This window comes from Hemiscyllium ocellatum, chromosome 10, assembly GCF_020745735.1.
Source record: "Hemiscyllium ocellatum isolate sHemOce1 chromosome 10, sHemOce1.pat.X.cur, whole genome shotgun sequence".
NCBI classification, from domain to species: Eukaryota; Metazoa; Chordata; class Chondrichthyes; order Orectolobiformes; family Hemiscylliidae; genus Hemiscyllium; species Hemiscyllium ocellatum.
This window is the reverse complement of record NC_083410.1, coordinates 72,508,621-72,532,202: the sequence shown is the minus strand read 5'-3', so window position 1 is coordinate 72,532,202 and position 23,582 is coordinate 72,508,621. Positions and strand designations below refer to the sequence as shown.

General features: G+C 43.4%; 1 protein-coding gene across 1 annotated transcript in view; it reads right to left on the bottom strand.

The window, feature by feature from the left end:
• The window catches only part of rsph3 (radial spoke head 3), a 93,560-nt gene that overhangs the window by 9,806 nt on the left and 60,172 nt on the right, over positions 1-23,582 (bottom strand). Inside the window, exon 7 of the mRNA XM_060830983.1 lies at positions 9,815-9,901. Within this exon, the coding sequence (XP_060686966.1) occupies positions 9,815-9,901 (87 nt within the window). The remainder of the gene's footprint in view (positions 1-9,814; positions 9,902-23,582) is intronic.

The following is a 23,582-nucleotide window of genomic DNA, read 5'->3' as shown; positions in this document are numbered from 1 at the left end:
TGCGCATACAACGTATTATCCGCCGCCATTTCCGCCACCTCCAAACGGACCCCACCACCAAGGATATATTTCCCTCCCCTCCCCTATCAGCGTTCCGCAAGGACCACTCCCTTCGTGACTCCCTTGTCAGATCCACACCCCCCACCAACCCAACCTCCACCCCCGGCACCTTCCCCTGCAACCGCAGGAAATGTAAAACTTGCGCCCACACCTCCACACTCACTTCCCTCCAAGGCCCCAAGGGATCCTTCCATATCCGCCACAAGTTCACCTGTACCTCCACACACATCATCTATTGCATCCGCTGCACCCGATGTGGCCTCCTCTATATTGGTGAGACAGGCCGCTTACTTGCGGAACGCTTCAGAGAACACCTCTGGGCCGCCCGAACCAACCAACCCAATCACCCCGTGGCTCAACACTTTAACTCCCCCTCCCACTCCACCGAGGACATGCAGGTCCTTGGACTCCTCCACCGGCAGAACACAACTACACGACGGCTGGAGGAGGAGCGCCTCATCTTCCGCCTGGGAACCCTCCAACCACAAGGTATGAATTCAGATTTCTCCAGCTTCCTCATTTCCCCTCCCCCCACCTTGTCTCAGTCGGTTCCCTCAACTCAGCACCGCCCTCCTAACCTGCAATCCTCTTCCTGACCTCTCCGCCCCCACCCCACTCCGGCCTATCACCCTCACCTTGACCTCCTTCCACCTATCCCACCTCCATCGCCCCTCCCCCTAGTCCCTCCTCCCTACCTTTTATCTCAGCCTGCTTGGCTCTCTCTCTCTTATTCCTGATGAAGGGCTTATGCTCGAAACGTTGAATTCTCTATTCCTGAGATGCTGCCTAACCTGCTGTGCTTTGACCAGCAACACATTTGCAGCTGTGATCTCCAGCATCTGCAGACCTCATTTTTTACTTCCCCATTCAGGAGACTAGGCAGCAGTACACCGTGCAGATGAGCCCTCGCCTGGCCCCAACAGTGCCCACTGCCCGCTCCCAAACCCGTCCAACACAGTACCCCCGTCTGCCCCCAAACCCCATCCAAAACTGCACCCACCCACGCCCCCCCCAGATCTGCCCCCAACACTGCCCCCTGCCCGCTCCCCCAGAACGTCCCCAACACCACCCCAACACCACCCCCAACTGCCCCCAATATTGCCTGTCCACCCCGTCCGCACCCCCAATACCACCCCCAACACCGTGTCCCCTGGTGCACCCCCCCAACACCACCCCTACCCACTGCCCACCCCCTGCCCACCCCCACCCCCCACATGACCCCCATCTCCCTCCATCAGCCCCACCCCATCTCCAGAGCAGCTGGACTGGACACCAACAACAAGACTGCTGCTATAACATCTATCTTTTGGGTGGGTGGGTCTCCAAATAATGCACACAGACACAACTTTTTACTGCAACTTTTTGACAGGTTCCACTTCTGCTCTGTACTGGACAATGTTGGAGAAATTATCTGGAGAAGGGGGGGTTTAGGGTGTACCCCTGCGTAGAATTCCAAAGAAAGTGTGGGAAGAGAGAGAGAGGGTGAGTGGGAGGTCAAACATTTAGAGACAGTGCCTGCGCTCCCATCAGTCCAGGACTGTTCTCGGCAGCACTTTTAATCACTGTAAACAAAAGATGCGACCAGTGTTGGACACACGCCTTTGATGTAATGCTTCTGTCGGGACCTCGAGATCTCCTTCAGATAATCCAATTTTCAGATAAGTGGTATTCGGATAATCGATGTTCCTCTGTATATCAATGACTTGGATGATTTGCAAGTTTGTAGATGACATGAAAATAAGTAGTATTGTGGAGAGTGAGGTAGGTTATCAGAAATTGCAGCAGGACCTTGATCAGCTGGGGCAGTGGCCTAGAAATGGCATATGGAGTTTAATATCTAAAAGTGTGGGGTATTCATTTTGGAAAGTTAAATCAAGGTAGAAGTTTTGTGGTGAATGGTAGGGCCTTAAGGAGCATAGTGGAGTTCAGGTGCAGAGTTCTCTGAAAGTGCAGTCACAGGTAGACAGGGCAATGATGAAGGCTTTTGGCATACACTGGGTCTTCATTAGTCAGGACTTTGAGTATAGAAGTTTGGAAGTTATGTTGCAGTTATACATGATTGTGGTGAGGCCACACTTGGAATATTGTGTTCAGTTTTGGTCACCTTGTTACGGGAAGGATGTTATTAAACTGGAAAGAGTGCAAAAGAAACCCACAAGGATGTTGCCTGAACTCAATGGTCTGAGTCCTAGAGAGAGGTTGGACAAGCTAGGACCTTTTCCTTACAGCGTAGGAGATTGAAGGGGCACCTTATGGAGAAATATAAGATCATGAGAGGTATGCATAAGATGAATACATTCAGTCTTTTTTCCAAAATTGGCAAAAGTGAGGACTGCAGATGCTGGAAACCAGAGTTTAGATCAGAGTGGTGCTGGAAAAGCACAGCAGGTCAGGCAGCATCCGAGGAGGAGGGAAATTGACATTTTGGGCAAAAGCCCTTCATCAGGCATAGGTTGGGTAATCGAGGACCAGTGGGCATCAGGTTAGAGGGGACAAAATGAAAGGGAATCCAAATTTTTACACATAAGATGGTACATACTGAATGAGCTGCCAGCGGATGTGGTTGAGGCAGGTTCATTAACAACATTTAAAAGGCATTTGGACAAATACATGGATAGGAAAGGATCAGAAGGATATGGGACAAGTGCAGGGAAATGGAGTTAGCGTGGACAGACATTTTGATTAGATTCTAGATTAAATTCCTTACAGTGTGGAAACAGGCCCTTTGGCTCAACAAGTCCGCACCGACACTCCGAACAGTAACCCACCAAGGCCCATTTCCCTCTGACTAATACACCTAACACTATGAGCAATTTAGCACAACCAATTCACCTGACCTGCACATCTATGGACTGTGGGAGGAAACCAGAGCACCCAGAGGACGCCCACGCAGACATAGGGAGAATGTGCAAACTCCACACTGACAGTCCCCTAAGGTTGGAATTAAACCTGGGTCCCTGGCGTTTTGAGGCAACAGTGCTAACCATTGAGCCACTGTGCTACCCTAAGCTCATGAACTTAAAAAAAAACTTTGATGAGAACCTCAAATGTCATAATATTCAAGGCTATGGCCTTAGTGCTGGGAGATGAGACTAATGTAGATTTTGGTCGGCATGGACCAGTTTGGGCCAAAGGACGTGTGTCTGTGCTGTAGCACTCTATGACATAACATCTCTTTTCCCTTGTTCTATGATTCTTCTCATGTAAGGTTATGTAATTGACCACTATTGGAACCCTATGAATGAGTTGTAAAATTGTCTATTATAAATTAGATGTTGAGCTGAATGAAATACACTGGAAGGCCATATTGTGCTTTGCAGGCTAGAGGTTGAGCATTTCTATGATGAGGGATTGCCAACCCAGGCTGAGGTTATGGGTTCTTGTGGCAGGGGGTGGTTTGACAGTGTGTTTGAGGAAGGGTAGAGGCATGGTGAAAGAACCCCAGACTTTCCTGGTGGGACAAGAGGATCTCATTAGTTACACAGAGTAAACAGGTTATTAAACTCTTTTGGGTACCTATTGGAGAAATTATATTAAATAGGATATCTGCTCTACACAATTTAGCTCAATTCATTCTGCAAGGCAAAATCCAGGCTAAAATCTGTCCCTTGAATATATTTAGCTCAAAAATAAAACAGAACCTTTGTCTTAACTGCTGAAATAGTAATGGAGAGCATGAAAATGACACAGGAGTTAAACAAATATTTTGCATGAGTTTTCATGGAGGAAGAAACTTCCAACATCCCAGTAAGACAAAGAATAAGGGAGAGGAATTAAGTATCATCACCATAAGCAGAGTAGTAATATTAGACAAACTAATGGGGCTAAAAGCAGATAAGTCCACTGGTCCTGACAGCTTATATCTGAGGACCGTAAAGAATTATTCAAAATAAAGTGAATGAATTGATAATTCAAACCTGGTGTACATGGATATGATATAGTTGGGATATAGTTTGGAGACATGGCTGCAAGGTGACTGCGAATGGTGACCGAACATCCAGGGATGGTCAGTATTTAGTAAGGACAGATGCAAATGAAAATGCAGTGGAGTTGCGTTACTAGTTAAAGAATATATAAACAGAATAGTAAGAAAAGATATTAGTTCAGACAATTTAGAATCGGTGTAGTTGAATTGAGAAATACTAAAGGGGCAAAAAAACATTAGTGGGGATGGTATACAAACCATCAAACTGTAGTGGTGATGTTGGGAATGGCATTAAACATGCATACAAGTATAGGTATGTCAGTAATTATGGGTGACTTGAATCTGCATTTAGATTGAGCGAGTCAAAAAGTGTGGTGCTGGAAAAGCACAGCTGGTCAAGCAGCATTTGAGGAGCAGGAGAGTTGACATTTCGAGCACAAGTTCTTTATCAGGAATGTGGACCCAGACTCCTGATGAAGAGCTTATGCTCAAAATGTCAACTCTCCGGCTCATTGGATGCCGCCTGACCGGTTGTGCTTTACCAGCACCACACATTTTGACTCTGATCTCCAGCATCTGCATTCTCACTTTCTCCATAGATTGAGTAAATCAAATTAGTCACAAAGCTGTAAAGAAGTGCATGTGGTATGGTTTGCTGGACCAATACATTGAGGAGTCAACTAAAGACTCCTCGAGAATGAGAGATCATATTATGAGAGAATTCTTCATCAAGATGGAGAATGCGGTAGTTGATTCTGAGACTAGGCCCTAAATCTTACGAAGGGAAACTATGATGGCACGAGGTGAGGTGGCAATGATGAATTCTGAAACATTACTGAAAGGAATGACAATGGTAAACATTTAAAGAGTGAATGGATGAACAACAAAAATTGTTCATTCCTGCATGACACAAGAGTTCAACAGAACAGTGGTTGAATCACAGCTTATGAGGAAGGTTAAGTGATTGTATGTCTCTCTTTTGCATCTGATACAAATTGGCAAGAAAGAACAATAGACCTAAGGATTGAAAACAGTTTAGAAGTCAGCAAAGGAAGACCACAGGATTGATTAAGAAGGGGAAAATAGAGTAAGTTTGTTGTTATCATGAAAACTGACTTTAACATTTTTTAGGTATGTAAAGAAAAAAAAGTTGGTGAAAAGTAAAGTAGGAGTCTTACAGTCAGAAAGTGGGGTGGGGGTGGGGGGAAGATTTATAATAGGGAACAAAAAAAGCTGACAAACTAAATTCAAACTTCACTTCACTCTTTAAAGGAGAAGACGAATAACACACCAGAAATGTAAGGGAACACAGGGTTCCGTAAAAGGGAGGTACTGACATAACTGTATCAGTACAGAAATGGTGTTTGATGAATTAATATGATTTAAAGCAGATAAATCTCAAAGCCTGATAATCATATCTCAGAGTACATAAAGAAGTGGCCTTAGAAAAAGCAGGTGCATTGGGGTTATTTTTTTAGATTAGATTACTCAGTGTGGAAACAGGCCCTTCGGCCCAACAAGTCCACACTGACCCGCCGAAGCGCAACCCACACATACCCCTACGTTTACCCCTTATTGAACCCGGGTCTCAGGCGCTGAGAGACAACAGGGTGTTCAGAATTAGTATCTTCCAAGATTTTTAGATTCGTTCGAACAGTTGAGAACTGTTGAACTCTTCCAACAGTTCCTACAGTTGGAAGATGACTAATGTAACCCCATTATTTTAAAAAGGGAGGCAAAGAGAAAAACAGGAATTATAGACCATTCCAGTGTAAATAGAAGGGAAGTTGCTAGCGTCCATTATCAAGGATTTTATAGCAAAGCACTTAGAAAACCGTGGTAAAATCAGACACAGTCAGCATGGATTTAAGAAAAGATAAATTTACTGGAATTTTTCAAGGATGTAACTGGTAGAGTTGATTAAGGGAGTCAGAGGATGTGGTTTATTTGAACATTCAGAAGACTTTCAACGAAGTCTCACCTAAAAGATTAAAGTGTAAAATTAAGGTGTATGGGATTGCAGATAGCATATTGAGATGAATAGAAAATTGGTGAGCACACACGAAGTGAAGAGTTTTTCTGAATGGCAGGCAGTAACTTGTGGGATACCACAAGGATCGGTGTTAATAACTGGTGTCCCAATAATATATGTTAATAATTTAGATCAGGAAACTAAATGCAATGTCTCAAATTTGCAGATGACACAAAGCTGAAAGTGTGAGCTGTTTGGAAGATGCAGAGATGTTGCAGTTTGATTTGGATAGACTGAATGAATGTACAAAAGCATGGTAAATACAGTATAATCTGGATAAATGAGAGGTTCTCCACTTTGGTAGCAGAAAGAGGAAAGAAGATTATTATTTGAATGGTAAATTGAGAGAGGAAAAGGGTCAATAAGACTTGGGTGTCCATGTAATCCAGTTGCTGAAAGTTAGCATACAGGTGCAGTAGGCTGTATAAAAGCAAACTATGTTTGCATTCATAGTGAGAGAATTTGAATACAGAAACAAGGATGTCTTACTTCAATTATACAGGGTTTTGGTGAGGTCACCGCTGGAAAATACTGGTGCATTTTTGGTCTCCTTATCTGAGGAAGAATGTTCTTGCTATAAAGTTCAGCAAAGGTTTACAAAATTGATTCATTGAATGGCAGGACTGACGCATGAGGAGAGGTCAAGACTGTTAGGATTATATTCACTAGATTTTAGCAGAATAGAAGGGGTTAGTGAATCTCATAGAAACCTATACAATTCTGACAGGACTAGACAGATTAGGTGCAGGAAGGAAGCTCCCAATGGCAGGGGAACTCAGAACCAGGGGTCATAGTTTAAAGATAATGGGGTAAACCCTTTCTCAGGTGAGAAATGTCATTATTCAGAGAATGGGGAGCCAGGGAAATTCACGACTACAGAAAGCGGTTGAGGCTGAAACACTATTTTTTTCAATGAGGAGGTAGATACAGCTCTTGAGGCTAGAGGGATTAAGGCATTTGAAGGGAGGGCAGGATTAGGTTATTGTGCTCAATGATCAGTGTGCATGGTGGAGCAGGCTTTTTTTAGATTACTTAGTGTGGAAACAGGCCCTTCGGCCCAACAAGTCCACACCGACCCGCCGAAGCGCAACCCACCCATACCTAACACTACGGGCAATTTAGCATAGCCAATTCACCTGACCCGCACATCTTTGGACTGTGGGAGGAAACCGGAGCACCCGGAGTAAACCCACGCAGACACAGGGAGAACGTGCAAACTCCACACAGTCAGTCGCCTGAGGCGGGAATTGAACCCAGGTCCCTGGCGCTGTGAGGCAGCAGTGCTAACCACTGTGCCACCGTGCCGCTTGAGGAGTCAAATGGCCCAGTCATGCTCCTGACTTCTTTATTTCCATTACAGCAATAATGGATGCATTGCTTGGAAATGTTTCAAAAGTCTTTGGATTCTGGACGAGTACAGAAGAATGGAAAACTGTCAATGTGACACCCCCAGTCAAAAAGGAAGTGAGACAAAACTTGGGTTCCTAAAGCCAATCTACATCTCATGTTGGAATCAATTATTAAGTACAGGTAGTTCTTCTATACGTTCCAGCAAAACCCTGATTAATATAAAAAATGGGACCTACGGGAAAAAAGTGGGGTTGGGGCAGACCGATATAAAATATCACTCATGATTGCTGAAAAATCACCTAAAAAAGTTTAACCCAAAGTATGGTACAGTTTGAATGAAGATTGAAATCATATTTATTAACAAAAGTAAATTTAACACAGTACATTGAAAAAAATATAAAGAAAGCTGCTCTCTGTAAAATACCTCTTACAGAAAGAGCAAACATGAGCACATGCGCAGAACAACATGAACACCAGCGCCGACATCATGTATGCGCAGAACGGCATGTAGGCTTTTGTCGCCGACATCACGCATGCTCAGGACGACACAAAGCCCAGCACCGATGCTGAGCATGTGCGGACACTGGCTCACGCGCAGAATGGCAAAAACACCAGCGCATGCACAGAATGGCACAGAGATTTCAGTGCGCATATTGGTGCATGCGCAGGACTACGCATGCGAACTGCTCCCCGCTGGAATTGCACTGTTGCGAACAGAGTTAAGTGTTTTCCAAAATACCATTCCCCAATTCTTCAGCGATGTTATAGGCAAATTGCGCTGCCGAAACACATTATCCCAGATCTATCTGTAATCGCAACACATTTGGTAAATCCTCATCTATACAAGCAGTGTGACCATGGCTTCATGAAAGGGAAATCATGCCTGAATAATTTATTTGAATTTTGTGAGGAAGTCTCAACTAGAGAGAGGGGAAGCAATAAATGTGTTGCACTGGATTTTAGAAGGCAATCAACAAATACCTCACAAAAGGCTAAGTCATAGATAAGAGCTCATGGTATAGAAGGTATATTGGCATAGGTAGAGAATTAGAGAATTGGCTAATTGGCAGGAAACACTAAGTGTGGATAAGGGATTTTTTTTCAGGGTGGTGACCTATGACTTGTGGGGTGCATAGGCATCAGTGCTGGGATCACAACTATTTACAATATACAATAACGATTTGGAGAAAGGAAATGAATGTAACAAAAATTTCAGATCACACAAAAATAGTTGGTAAGGAAGAGGATGTTCCCCTCAATAATGGGAGAGTCCATGACTAGAGGGCATGACCTGAGTCTAAACAGGCAACAATTTAACATGGAGACGAGGAAGAATTTCTTCTCTCAGAGGGCTGAGTTACCTTTGGGGCCGAATCCTTCTGTATATTTAAGGCTGAGATAGACAGATTATTGATTATTATGAGAATCAAGATTACAGGGAAAATTTGAAGTGATGAATGTCAAATTAATCATAATCCTACTGAGTGGCGGAGGACGATTGAGGGCCTGAATAGCATCCTCCTGTTCTTATTTCTTATGGTGTTATTAACTGTGAGATTTAGATTTGCTTTATTATGCAACAAGAAGCTATTAAGATGTGCATGGTACCCTAGACATTTAATATACAACCAAACTAAATATGTGGTATGTCTTGCTACTTTATTTTATATATACTGGCTGTTTTATTTTAAGGAAATGTTAACGTTTGGGCTAATTTACGTAAAGATTGATCTTCTAACGATCAGTATTGCAATGTAAGCAGTTAGTAAGAAAAACAAGCTAGCTGGGGGCAAGGGGTCAGCTTTGAAAAATAACGAAACCTTGAGCGAGACAATACTTCTGCTAATATGGTGCAAAAACAACCAGCTAAGAGTACAAGGTGCGAGACGGTTGCTAAGTTCAAGGGCTGAAAATATCATTAGACAGGGAAGTGGGTTATGCAACTGGAGTTCGAGACAATGAGGACATGATCATATGCTTTCTCTGTAAGAAATGAGATCATTGTAAAGCAATGATCCTCGTGACCTCTAGGGGCCATAGGGGAGGCTCTAAATTGCTATATAAGAAAGATCGCTGTAATGCTTGGGTACGCTCTTCTTTGGGAAGGCGTCCAATTCTGCAGAATTTGTTAATAAAATCTTTGTTCTCTTGAATTTGTCCAGAGCGATTATTTAGAAGTGAATTTTCATTTCTAACATTAACCAACATTAAAGTTATTAACCAACATTAAAGTCTTTGAAAAGGAAGGTCATTAGGCTTTAAATTTTTAGTTTGCTTTTCTTTCCGTGGATAATATGAAATCTGTTGAGTACCTCTTTAATTTTCTGTTTTCAGTTCAGATTTTCAGCACCCAAGATGTTTTGATTTTGCATTTGTTTTAGTCTGTTACATGAATTAATTGAGTTTATGCATAAAAATAGAATTGCTTGGATAGATTATCTACTTACTGTCCAACATAGTCCTTCCCAAAATTCTCTTCTCTATCGATTTCTTTGTTTCTTCCATCAGCCAAGGCAAGAATACCTTCTCCACATCTAATGGGGAAAATGACCAGCCATGAAAAAGAATGAAACAATATCACAATTTTCTTCTCATCCCAAGCCACACTAGCTCACAAGTGAGTTACAATTAAGAAAGTTCAACAATTTAAAAATTTTGAGAAATCTCTGTAAATCAAGTTAGCCACTGGTTGATTAAAGAAAAGTATAGCCTAGCTACAAAGATATGTGCATTCTATTTCTATATGTATGTTCAATTACAAGTCCAGGTCTGCATTGGTGAGAATTGGCATTTTTGATATCAAGATTTCCCAGCTCTTATACAAGTGGTCTCTGCTGAGAATCAGTACTTTTCCAAAATGGAATGAAGAATCTCAATAATCTATGAAACAGTTAGGGGATACTAGTGATGTAGTAATGTTGCTACCTCTAAGCCAGGTGGCCTGAGTTCAATTCAATTTTTTTTTGTTTACACATAATGTAATGTAGAACATAGAACAATACAGAACAGAACAGGCCCTTCGGCCCACTATGTTGTGCCGAACATTTGTCCTAGCTTAAGCACCTATCCATGTACCTATCCAATTGCCGCTTAAAGGTCACCAATGATTCTGACTCTGCCACTCCCACAGGCAGCGCATTCCATCCCCCACCACTCTCTGGGTAAAGAACCTACCCCTGACATCCCCCCTATACCTTCCACCTTAAATTTATGTCCCCTTGTAACACACTGTTGTACCTGGGGAAAAAGTCTCTGACTGTCTATCTATTCCCCTGATCATCTTATAAACCTCTATCAAGTCACCCCTCATCCTTCGCTGTTCCAATGAGAAAAGGCCTAGCACTCTCAACCTATCCTCGTACAACCTATTCTCCATTCCAGGCAACAGCCTGGTAAATATCCTCTGCACCCTCTCCAAAGCTTCCACATCTTTCCTGAAGTGAGGCGACCAGAACTGCACACAGTACTCCAAATGTGGCCTTACCAAGATCCTGTAGAGCTGCATCACCTCACGACTCTTGAATTCAATCCCTCTGCTAATGAACACTAATACACTATAGCTTTCTTACAAGTTCTATTCACCTGAGTGGCAACTTTCAAAGAGCTATGAACATAGACCCCAAGATCCCTATGCTCCTCCACCTTACTAAGAACCCTACCGTTAACCTTGTATTCCGCATTCTTATTTGTCCTTCCAAAATGGACAACCTCACACTTGACTGGGTTGAATTCTATCTGCCACTCCTCAGCCCAGCTCTGCATCATATCTAAGTCCCTTTGCAGCTGACAACAGCTCTCCTCACTATCTACAACTCCACTCGTCTTCGTATCATCTGCAAATTTACTGACCCACCCTTCGACCTCCTCTTCCAAGTCATTAATAAAAATTACAAACAGCAGAGGACCCAGAACTGATCCCTGCGGAACTCCTGGGCTCCAGGCTGAATATTTACCATCTATCACCACTCTCTGACTTCGACCGGTTAGCCAGTTCTCTATCCAACTGGCCAAATTTCCCACTATCCCATGCCTCCTGACTTTCTGCATAAGCCTACCATGGGGAACCTTATCAAATGCCTTACTAAAATCCATGTCACTACATCCACTGCTCTACCCTCATCCACATGCTTGGTCATGTGTGGAATGAACTGCCAGAGAATGTAGCAGATGCGGGTATAGTTACAACGTTTAAAAAACATTTGGATAAACACAGGACTAAGAAATGCTTGTAGCAATATGGGCCAAGCATCGACAGGTGGGACTAGTTTAATTTAGGATTATGATGTGTATGGACTGGTTGGACTAAAATGTCCATTTTCATGCTATATGACCCTTTTTAAAATTTATTCATTTGCATGATGTGGGTATCGCTCACTGACCAGCGTTTATTGCAGGTCCCTAGTTCCCTCGAGAAGGTAGTGGTGAGCTGTCTTCTTGAACCGCTGCAATCCACATGCTGTTGGTTGATTCACAATGCCATTAAGGACGGAATTACAGGATTTAACACAGCGACAGTGAGGAAATAGTGAAGGATGGTGAGAGGCTTGGAGAGGAACTTGAAGATGGTGGTGTTCCCAAATATCTGCTGCCCTTGTCCTTCTAGATGGAAGTGGTCATTATTTTGGAAGGTGCTGTCCTTGGTGAATTGTTGCAGTGCATTTTGTAGATACTACACACTGCTATTGAGCATTGGTCGTGCAGGCAGTGGATGCAATACCAAACAAGCAGCAGTTTTATCCTGGATGCTGTTAAGCTACTGAGTGTTATTGGGGCTGCACCCATCCAGGTAAGTGGAGAATATTACATCACATTCCTGACTTGGGCCTTGTAGATAATGGACAAAGGGGTCAGGGGTGGGGGGGGTGAGTTACTTGCTGCAGGATTCTTAGCCTCTGATCTGCTGTTGTAGCCTCTGTATTTATGTGATGAGTCCACTTGAGTTTCTCATCAATGATAACCCCCAGGATGTTGACAGTGAAAGATTCAGTGATAGTAACACTATTGAATATGAAGGGTGGTGGTTAGATTGTCTCTTGCTGACGATGGTGGCGTGAATGTTACTTGCTATTTGTCAATGTTGTGGAGTCCCAGGACAATTGGAGCGAGTCAGAAAACCTCCTTACGGGTCTGCTCTGCTTCTGGACTTGGCCAAGGTGGCCATTAACAGGTTCACGTAGTGCCCCTCATGCTCGTAGTTGCCAACTTCTTGCCCCTCTTTCATGCTATATCTGTGCCTGACTGTCCTGTACCTGAATGATGTCAACCAACACACTCAATGCCTTGAGAATAACAGACACTGCAGAGGATGGAGCGCCTTATTTCTCCCTCATATTGCCTGCCACAGTATTAGACTCGGAGAAAGTGAGGACTGCAGTTGCTGGAGATCAGAGATGAAAAATGTGTTGCTGGAAAAGCGCAGCAGGTCAGGCAGCATCCAAGGAGCAGGAGAATCGATGTTTTGGGCATAAGCCCTAAAGAAGGGCTAATGCCCGAAAACGTTGATTTGCCTGCTCCTTAGATGCTGCCTGACCTGCTGCGCTTTTCCAGCAACACATTTTTCAGCACAGTATTAGACTCGCCAAATTCCAGGCATTTAAAATGGTCATTGGATAAACATACAGGTGAAGATGGAGTAGTGTAGAATTGATGGGCTTCAGATTGTTGCACCGACCTGTAGAATCATCGAAGGGCAAAGCTCCTGTACTGTGCTGAAATGTTCTATGTTCAATGTTCTAACTCTGTCTTCATTTAAATCTAAATGAAATTTAAACCTTTGGTGTCATTGCATTGCCCTAAATGAGTTCTACATGTAAATTGGTTATTAGTTGGAATCTCAAATGATTTAGTGTGGAAAGTTAAGCAGGCGATTCGGTGATGGGGAGAAAACCATTCAGCTGTGAGAGAAAGCACTTCTGGATATAAAAAAAAGTCAGTTACGAACACTACTTAACTCCATGTTATGAGCGCAAGTAACTGAAGCTGGAATTGAATAGTACATGAACGACACCTTACTTTTTGGAATGAAGTTGATGCTGCAAGACAGATGATCTAACTTTCCTATTTGTTAACATAGATTAATCAAGGAAGAAAACTTGGACATTCGTAGTGCAACAGAAATGCTTTGGATGTAGGTGGTCAAGCAAAAACTGAGGCTGTTTTATAAACGGCAGAGTGTTTTAAAACAATGAAAATTTTCTCTGTTGACATCACAAATTAAAATTTAATTTAACATTCTTAAGGTCAAGCTCAGGATATTGGCAGGGAGTTGACTGTCTCAAGCTTATTTTTGAATGATTATGTCTTCCCTCTGTGTGCTAAATACTGAAATGGACATTTGATCAATGCCCCAGGATTGCGTCCTATAAGAATCTGTCCAGAATTACAAATGGCCTTAGTCTTACAAATGTAGAAGACTAAAACATTATTTTCATCAACGCAGAAGCATAAGGGGCTGGATTAATAAATAATCATATTCATTATGTGGAAATAATCCAGCTCCCAAATATAAATGAAAATAAGATAAATTAAGTGGCATTAACGATGGAACATGGTCTAGTTTTCTCTCCATTTCCTTTATTCTTCTGTGAGTCATCGATATACACAGTACTATGACTTTGAGCCATGACCAGCTTGATCCTTAATCCACAGAATATAAAGGGCATTACAATTGGAATGCAAGTAAAAATAGCCGGGAAATAATGAATACAAAGCAAATAGTTAGCTCAGTTGGCTGGATGGCTGGCTTGTGATGCAGAATGATGCCAGCAGCATGGATTCAGTTCCTGCACTGGCTGAGATTACCATGAAGGACTCTCCTTCTCAATCTCTCTTGTTTGAGGCATAGTGATCTGCTGGATAAACCACCACCAGTTGTCTCTCTTTAATGACTATGGTAACTTTACCCTTCATATCAGATCAATGCAATATCAAATAAAAATCTGATTCTTAGTAACATAGATGACAAAAGAAGAAGTTTGGTCAAAGGGGTTAATTTCTTTCCTTTAACACACATTCATGGGATATGAACATTGTTGACGCCCATCCTTAGCTCCCCTCGAGGCGGTGGTGAACTGCCTTCTTGAATAGCTGTGTTTCATTGCTGTAGGTAGGCCCACAATGCTGTCAGGGAAGAAATTACAAAGCTCCAACATTGAAGGGAGTGCAATATATTTACAAGTCAGGATAGTGAGTGGCTAGGAGGGGAAATTGCAGGTGATGATCCCATATATATCTGCTGCCTTGGTCTTTCAGATGGAAGTGGTTGTGCGTTTGGTTGGTGCTGTCTAAGGAGACTTGGTGAATTTCTGCAGTGTCTCTTGTTGATGATACACACTGCTACTGTTAAGCATTGGTGGTGGATATTTGTGGATATGGAACCAGTCAAGCAGTTGCTTTGTCCTGGATGATGTCAAGCTTCTTGAGTGTTGTTGGAGCTGTACTCATCCAGGTAAGTAGGGAGTATTTCATCACACCTGCCTTAGTGGACAGGCATTGGAGAGTCAGGTGACAAGTTACTCACCACAATATTCCTAGCCTCTGACTTGCTCTTGTAGCCACTGTATTTATATAGAGTCATAGAGATGTACAGCATGGAAACAGACCCTTCGGTCCAACCCGTACATGCTGACCAGATATTCCAACCCAATCTGATCCCACCTGCCAGCACCCAGCCCCTATCCCTCCAAACCCTTCCTGTTCATATACCCATCCAAATGCCTCTTAAATGTTGCAATTGGACCAGCCTCCACCACATCCTCTGGCAGCTCATTCCATACACTTACCACCTTCTGCATGAAAAAGTTGCTCCTTAGGTCTCTTTTTATATCTTTCCCCTCTCACCCTAAACCTATGCTCTCTAGTTCTGGACTCCCTGACCCCAGGGAAGAGACTTTGTCTATTTATCCTATCCATGCCCCTGATAGTTTTGTATACCTCTAAGGTCACACCTCAGCCTCTGACGCTCCAGGGAAAACAGCCCCAGCCTGTTCAGCCTCTCCCTGTAGCTCAGATCCTCCAACCCTGGCAACATCCTTGTAAATCTTTTCTGAACCCTTTCAAGTTTCACAACATCTTTCCGACAGGAAGGGGAAGACCAGAATTGCAAGCAATATTCCAACAGTGGCCTAACCAATGTCCTGTATAGCCGCAACATGACCTCCCAACTCCTGTACTCAATACTCTGACCAATAAAGGAAAGCATACCAAACGCCTTCTTCATTATCCTATCTACCTGTGACTCCACTCTCAAGGAACTCCACTTTCAAGAACCTGCACTCCAAGGTCTCTTTGTTCAGCAACACTCTCTTGGATCTTACCATTAAGTGCATAAGTCCTGCTAAGATTTGCTTTCCCCAAATGCAGCACCTCGCATTTATCGGAATTAAACTCCATCTGCCACTTCTCAGCCTATTGGCCCATCTGGTCAAGATCCTGTTGTAATCTGAGGTAACCCTCTTCGCTGTCCACTACACCTCCAATTTTGGTGTCATCTGCAAACTTACTAACTGTACCTCTTATGCTCGCATCCAAATCATTTATGTAAATGACAAAAGGTAGGAGGACCCAGCACCGATCCTTGTGGCACTCCACTGGTCACAGGCCTCCAATCTGAAAAACAACCCTCCACCACCACCCTCTGTCTTCTACCTTTGAGCCAGTTCTGTATCCAAATGGCTAGTTCTCCCTGTATTCCATGAGATCTAACCTTGCTAATCAGTCTCCCATGGGGAACCTTGTCGAACGCCTTACTGAAGTCGATATAGATCACATCCACTACTTTGCCCTCATCAAAAAACTCAATCAAGTTTGTGAGACATGATTTCCCATGCACAAAGCCTTGTTGACTATCCCGAATCAGTTCTTGCCTTTCCAAATACATGTACATCCTGTCCCTCAGGATTCCCTCCAACAACTTGCCCACCACAGAGGTCAGGCTCACTGGTCTATAGTTCCCTGACTTGATCTATGGCTAGTCCAGTTGAGTTCCTGATCAATGGTAACCCGCAGCATGTTGATACTGGTGGGTTCAATGATGATAATGCCAGTAAGTGTCAAAGGATTATGGTTAGATTCTCTCTAGGTGGAGATGGTCATCCTCTGACATTTGTGCGTTGCAAATGTTACTTGCCACTTTTCAGAGAAAACCTGGATATTGTCCAGATGTTGCTGTATTTACATGTGAACTGCTTCAACATGTGAGGAGTTGCTTTAGATGGTATGATAAAGGTTCGAGAAAGAACGAGAAAAACCATAGTTGAACTTATCCTCACCAATGGCCAAAGTTTAAACAGTTGGATTTGTGCAGTTGGAAGTGCCTGGGGAAGGATTTCACTTCCACAGGATTAGGCATATAAAGAAGTGGGGTTGAGTCAGGGAGGCCAATAATAAAAGGGGATTAGATATTCTCTCATCTCATAGACTATGGATGCTTTAACGCCAGGTGGAGGGAGTGACCAAGAATAGGAGTCAGGGAAGGGATTTAGGGAGAAGAGGACAACATTGAACCCAGGAGTGCTGGAGATCTGACAGAGTGAAAGCAAATCTGGCAAGGAGCAACTGAGCAAAGCAGCAGGACAATTTTCAAAGGAGCAGCACAACTTACCTTCACTAAATCCAGAGGCAGAGCTGACATCAGGGTTCAAAGTAACACAGTGCCAAGTGGAAGCTGAGGACTGGGTCAGTACAGAAGGTGAGTATTTGTACCCCTGTTATGGTTTATACTTTGCAAAGTTTTTATTTTGTTCTTTATGGTTTAAAAGGGCTATATTTTGTTTTAACAAGGTCAAAGGAAGAACGGCCCCTAAAATAATTGATATCTGATTAAGAGCTTCTGGATGGGTATATGAATAGGAAGAGTTTGGAGAGAAATGGGCCAGGTGCCGGCAGGTGGGACTAGATTGGGTTGGGATATATGGTCGGCATGGACAAGTTGGACTGAAAAGTCTGCTTCTGTGCTGTACATCGCTATGACTCTATAACTCAATAGACAATAGGTGCAGGAGTAGGTCATACAGCCCTTCGAGCCTGCACCGCCATTCAATATGATCATGGCTGATCATTCCTAATCAGTATCTGCTTCCTGCCTTATCTTCATAACCCTTGATTCCACTATCTTTGAGAGCTCTATCCAACTCTTTCATAAACAAATCCAGAGACTGGGCCTCCACTGCCCTCTGTGGCAGAGCATTCCACACAGCCACCACTCTCTGGGTGAAGAAGTTTCTTCTCATCTCTGTCCTAAATGGTCTTCCCCGTATTTTTAAGCTGTGTCCTCTGGTTCGGCACTTACCCATCAGCGGAAACATGTTTCCTGCTGCCAGTGTCCAATCCTTTCATAATCTTATATGTCTCAAATCAGATCCCCTCTCAGTCTTCTAAAGTCAAGGGTATACAAGCCCAGTCGCTTCAGTCGTTCAGTGTAAGGTAATCACTCCATTCCAGGAATTGACCTTGTGAACCTACGCTGCACTCCCTCAATAGCCAGAATGTCTTTCCTCAAATTTGGAGACCAGAACTGCACACAGTACTCCAGGTGTGGTCTCACCAGGGCCCTGTACAGCTGCAGAAGCACCTCTTTGCTTCTACATTCTATCCCTCTTGTTATGAAGGCCAGCATGCTATTTGCCTTCTTCACTACCTGCTGTACCTGCATGTTTGCCTTCATTGACTGGTGTACAAGAACACCCAGATCGCTCTGTACTGCCCCTTTACCGAAGTTAATTCCCTTGAGGTAGTAATCTGCCTTCCTGTTCTTGCCATCAAAGTGGATAACCGTACATTTATCCACATTAAACTGCATCTGCCATGCATCTGTCCACTCACCTAACTTGTCCAAGTCACCCTGTAATCTCCTAACATCCTCATCACATTTCACCCTGCCACCCAGCTTTGTATCATCAGCAAATTTGCTAATGTTAGTGCTGATACCATCTTCTATGTCATTAACGTATATTGTAAAAAGCTGTGGTCCCAGCACGGATCCCTGCGGTACTTCACTGGTCACTGCCTGCCATTCGAAATGGAGCTGTTTATCACTACCCTTTGTTTCGTATTAGCCAACCAATTTTCAATCCAATCTAGTACATCGCCCCCAATACCATGCGCCCAAATTTTACTCACTAACCTCCTATGTGGAACTTCATCAAAAGCTTTCTGAAAGTCCAGGTACACTACATCCACTGGATCTCAGTCACCCATCTTCAGAGTGACATCCTCAAAAAATTCAAGATTAGTCAAGCACGATTTCCCCTTCATAAATCCATGCTGACTGTCCTATCCTGTTACTGCTATCCAGATGTGCCGTAATCTCATCCTTTATAATAGATTCCAGCATCTTTCCCACCACGGAGGTCAGACTAACTGGTCTATAATTTCCTTTAAATTTTTCCATTTTACCTTAAACCTATGCCTCCAGTAACTGACATTTCTACCCTGGGAAAACATCCTTGACATGTCACCCCTCATTCTTGAAAGTTCAATTGAAACAAACCAAATTTATCCAACTTATCCTCATAGCTAATACCCACCAAACCAGACAACATTCTGGTGACAAACACAGGAATTGCTGACAAAACTCTGCAGGTCTCGTAGCATCTGTGGAGAAAAAGCAGAACTAATGTTTTTGGTCCAGTAATCCTTCTTCAGAACTGGCATTCGGAGCATCTTGGTAAACATTTTCACATAGAAGGTGATACGTGTATGGAATGAGCTGCCAGAGGAAGTGGTGGAAGCTGGTACAATTGCAATATTTAAAAGGCATCTGAATGGGTATATGAATAGGAAGGGTTTGGAGGGATATGGGCTGGGTGCTGGCAGGTGGGACTAGATTGGGTTGGGATATTTGACCAGCATGGATGAGTTAGACTAAAGGGTCTATTTCCAAACTCTACATCTCTATGACTCTTTGCATGAAAAAGTTGCCCATTAAGTCCCTTTTAAATCTTTTCCCTCTCACTAAAACCTATGTCCTCTCATTTCGGACTCCTCTACCCTGGGGAAAAGATCTTAGCTATTGACCTATTAATGCCCCTCATAATTTTATAAACCTTCGTAAGGTCACCCCTCAGCCTCCAGGAAAAACAGCCCTAGCCTCTTCCGCCTCTCGCTATAGCTCAAATCTTCCAACCCTGGCAACGTCTTTGTAAATCTTTTCTGAACCCTTTCAAGTTTCACAACATCCTTCCTATAACAGGGACACCAAAATTGAATACAGTATTTCAAAAGTGGGCTCACACTTTCCAATCACACACCTTGAACTCCAATAGTCGTTTGTTTTTTGCCTGTATTATTACGTAACAACAAAAGACTCACCATCCACCATGTCCTTGTCCTTTGTGAATACCAATGCGAAGTTATCCTAAAGGACCTCACCCACTTCCTCCAGCTCCACGCATAAATTCCCTCCTTTGACCTGGAGTTTATTTACACTTTCCCTTGTTATGCTCTTGCTCAAATATGAAACACCTTGGAATTTTCCTTAATCATAGAACATAGAAACATACAGCGCAGTACAGGCCCTTCGGCCCTCGATGTTGTGCCGATCCAAGCCCACCTAACCTACACTAGCCCACTTTCCTCCATATGCCTATCCAATGCCCGTTTAAATGCCCATAAAGAGGGAGAGTCCACCACTGTTACTGGCAGGGCATTCCATGAACTCACGACTCGCTGAGTAAAGAATCTACCCCTAACATCAGTCCTATACCTACCACCCCTTAATTTAAAGCCATGCCCGCTCGTAATAGCTGACTCCATACGTGGAAAGAGTTTCTCATGGTCAACCCTATCTAAACCCCTAATCATCTTGTACACCTCTATCAAGTCACCCCTAAACCTCCTTTTCTCCAATGAAAACAGCCCCAAGTGCCTCAGCCTTTCCTCATATGATCTTCCTACCATACCAGGCAATATCCTGGTAAACCTCCTCTGCACCCGTTCCAGTGCCTCCACATCCTTCCTATAGGATGGTGACCAAAACTGCACGCAATACTCCAGATGCGGCCACACCAGAGTCTTATACAACTGCAACATTACCTCAGGACTCCGGAACTCAATTCCTCCACCAATAAAAGCCAGTACGCCATATGCCTTCTTCACAGCACTATTTACCTGGGTGGTGACTTTCAGAGATCTGTGTACATGGACACCAATATCCCTCTGCTCATCCACACTACCAAGTATCCGACCACTAGCCCAGTACTCCATCTTCTTGTTACTCTTACCAAAGTGAATCACTTCACACTTAGCTACATTGAACTCCATTTGCCACCTTTCTGCCCAGCTCTGCAACTTATCTATATCCCGCTGTAACCTGCCACATCCTTCCTCACTGTCAACAACTCCACTGACTTTCGTATCATCCGCAAACTTGCTCACCCAACCTTCTAGCCCCTCCTTCAGGTCATTTATAAAAATGACAAACAGTAATGGTCCCAAAACAGATCCTTGTGGAACACCGCTGGTAACTGCACTCCAAGATGAACCTTTATCATCAACTACTACCCTCTGTCTTCTTCCAGCCAGCCAATTCCTAATCCAAACCTCCAACTCCCCCTCAATGCCATACCTCCGTATTTTTTACAGTAGCCTACCATGGGGAACCTTATCAAACGCCTTACTAAAATCCATATACACCACATCTACCGCTTTACCCTCGTCCACCTCCTTAGTGACCTTCTCAAAGAATTCAATAAGGTTTGTGAGGCACGACCTGCCCTTCACAAAACCATGCTGGCTATCCTTCATCACATTATTCCTATCCAGATGTTCATAAATCCCATCCCTTACAATTCTCTCTAAGACTTTGCCCACAACAGAGGTAAGACTCATCAGCCTATAGTTACTAGGGTTATCCCTACTCCCCTTCTTGAACAAGGGAATCACATTTGCTATCTTCCAGTCTTCTGGCACTATTCCTGTAGACAATGACGACATAAAAATCAAGGCCAATGGCTCTGCAATCTCCTCCCTTGCTTCCCAGAGAATCCTAGAATAAATGCCATCAGGCCCAGGGGACTTACCTATTTTCACCCTTTCCAGAATTTTCAACACTTCTTCCCTACATACCTCAAAGCCATCCATTCTAATTAATTGTGACTCAATATTCACATCGGCAACAATGTCCTGTTCCTGAGTGAATACTGACAAAAAGTATTCATTCAGTGTCTCCCCAATTTCTTCAGCCTCCACACGCAACTTCCCACTACTATCCTTGACTGGACCGATACCTACCCTAGTCATCCTTTTATTCCTGACATACCTATAGAAAGCCTTAGGATTAGGGAAAACCCAACCAACCAAGGACTTTTCATGTCCCCTCCTTGCTGCTCTTAGCTCTCTCTTTTGATCCTTCCTGGCTACCTTATAACTCTCAATCACCCCAATTGAACCTTCACACCTCATCTTTACATAGGCCGCCCTCTTCCCTTTAACAAGGGATTCCAATTCCTTATTAAACCACGGCTCCCTCACACGACCCTTTCCTCCCTGCCTGACAGGTACATACTGATCAAGGACACTCAATAGTTGCTCCTCGAATAAGCTCCACATAACAATTGCACCCTTCCCTTGAAGCCTACTTTTCCAAGCCACACATCCTAAGTCATGCCTCACCGCATCATAATTTCCCTGCCCCCAGCTATAACTCCTGCCCTGTAGTGCACACTTATCCCTCTCCATCACTAAAGTAAAAGTCACCGAATTGTGGTCACTGTCCCCAAAGTGCTCACCTACCTCCAATTCCAACACCTGGCCTGGTTCGTTACCCAGAACCAAATCCAGTATGGCCTCACCTCTTGTTGGCCTGTCTACATAAGTAATCATGTTTACTAAAGACATTTTCATAGCCTCATTCAGTCCTAATTCCTTGTTTGAGATCTTTCCTGCTATCTTTGTATGTTTTGCAGGCTCTCTGTCTTCAGTTTCCTAAACCAAGCGTATGCTTCCTTTCTCTTGACTAAGCTCTATTGTCACCCAAGGTACTCTAATCTTGCCATCCAATCTTGATTTTCACAGGAACATGTTTGACCTGAATTTAAATCAACTGGCCTTTAAAAGATTCACACGTGCCAGACGTAGATTTACTGTCAAACAGCTGCCATCATCTACATTCACCGGTCCCTGTCTGATACTGTGGTAGTTAGCCTTTCCCCCCAGTTTAGTACTTTCATTCTTATCCTTATCCATAAGTAACTTATAAATTTATAGTATTATGGTCACTGTTCTCAAAATGTGACCCCACTGAAATTTTGATCACTTGACCTGGTTCATTTCCCAACACCAGGTCCAGTATGGCACCTTCCCCAAATTGGATTCCTTCTGCATTTCAAAAAATGATCCTGGACATGCCTAGCAAACTACCCATCTAAACCCTTGACAGTATTGCGAAGTTAAAATCACCTACCATAACCCTGCTATTTGTATATTTTTTCATAATCTGTACACATTTGTGTTTCTCTGGCTGTTGGGAGGCTTGCAATATAATTCCACCATAATTACATCCATCCTAGTCCTAAACTCTATCCACATGACCTTGTTTGATAAGCCCTCCAAAGTGCTTTCCATAATCAGTTATGCAACCCCCCCCACTTCTTTATCATGCCTGAAACATCAAATCCTAGAACATTAAACCAGGTTTCTGTAATAGCTACAAAATCATAAAGACATGAATTTAGAGTTGGATTAATACATCTGCCTGATCTGTCATACTCCTTGTATTAAAACAAATATAATAACCAGTGTTCAGTAACCTCCTTATATCTGTTATTCCTCTTAGTCTTATTGGCCCTTTAAAAGGTTTATTCCAAAGGGATAAGTCATGGCAGGACAGCTCAAAGCTCTCCTGTTTACTTTCTCCTCCGACTCTATGTGGAAATCTGTGCATGTTTCCAGTTCATGAGGCCAGCACATGTGCAGAAGTGTCTCCAGCTGCAGATCCTTGAAGCCTGGGTTTTGGCGATGGAGCCACAGCAGTGAAGCTGAGAGTATAGTGGTTAGCACATATAGAGAAGCGGTCACACCACAGGCTAAGAAACCATAGACATAAAGGGAATGGGTGATCACCAAGCAGAGTAAAAGGACGAGGTAGGCAGTGCAGAAACCCCTTGTGGCTATTTCCCTGAAAAACAGATATACCACTCTGGATAAGAATGATTGGGGGTGGGGTGGTAGAGTGGCAGTGGAATGGCTTCTTAGGGCAGACATGTACAGCTAAACTTG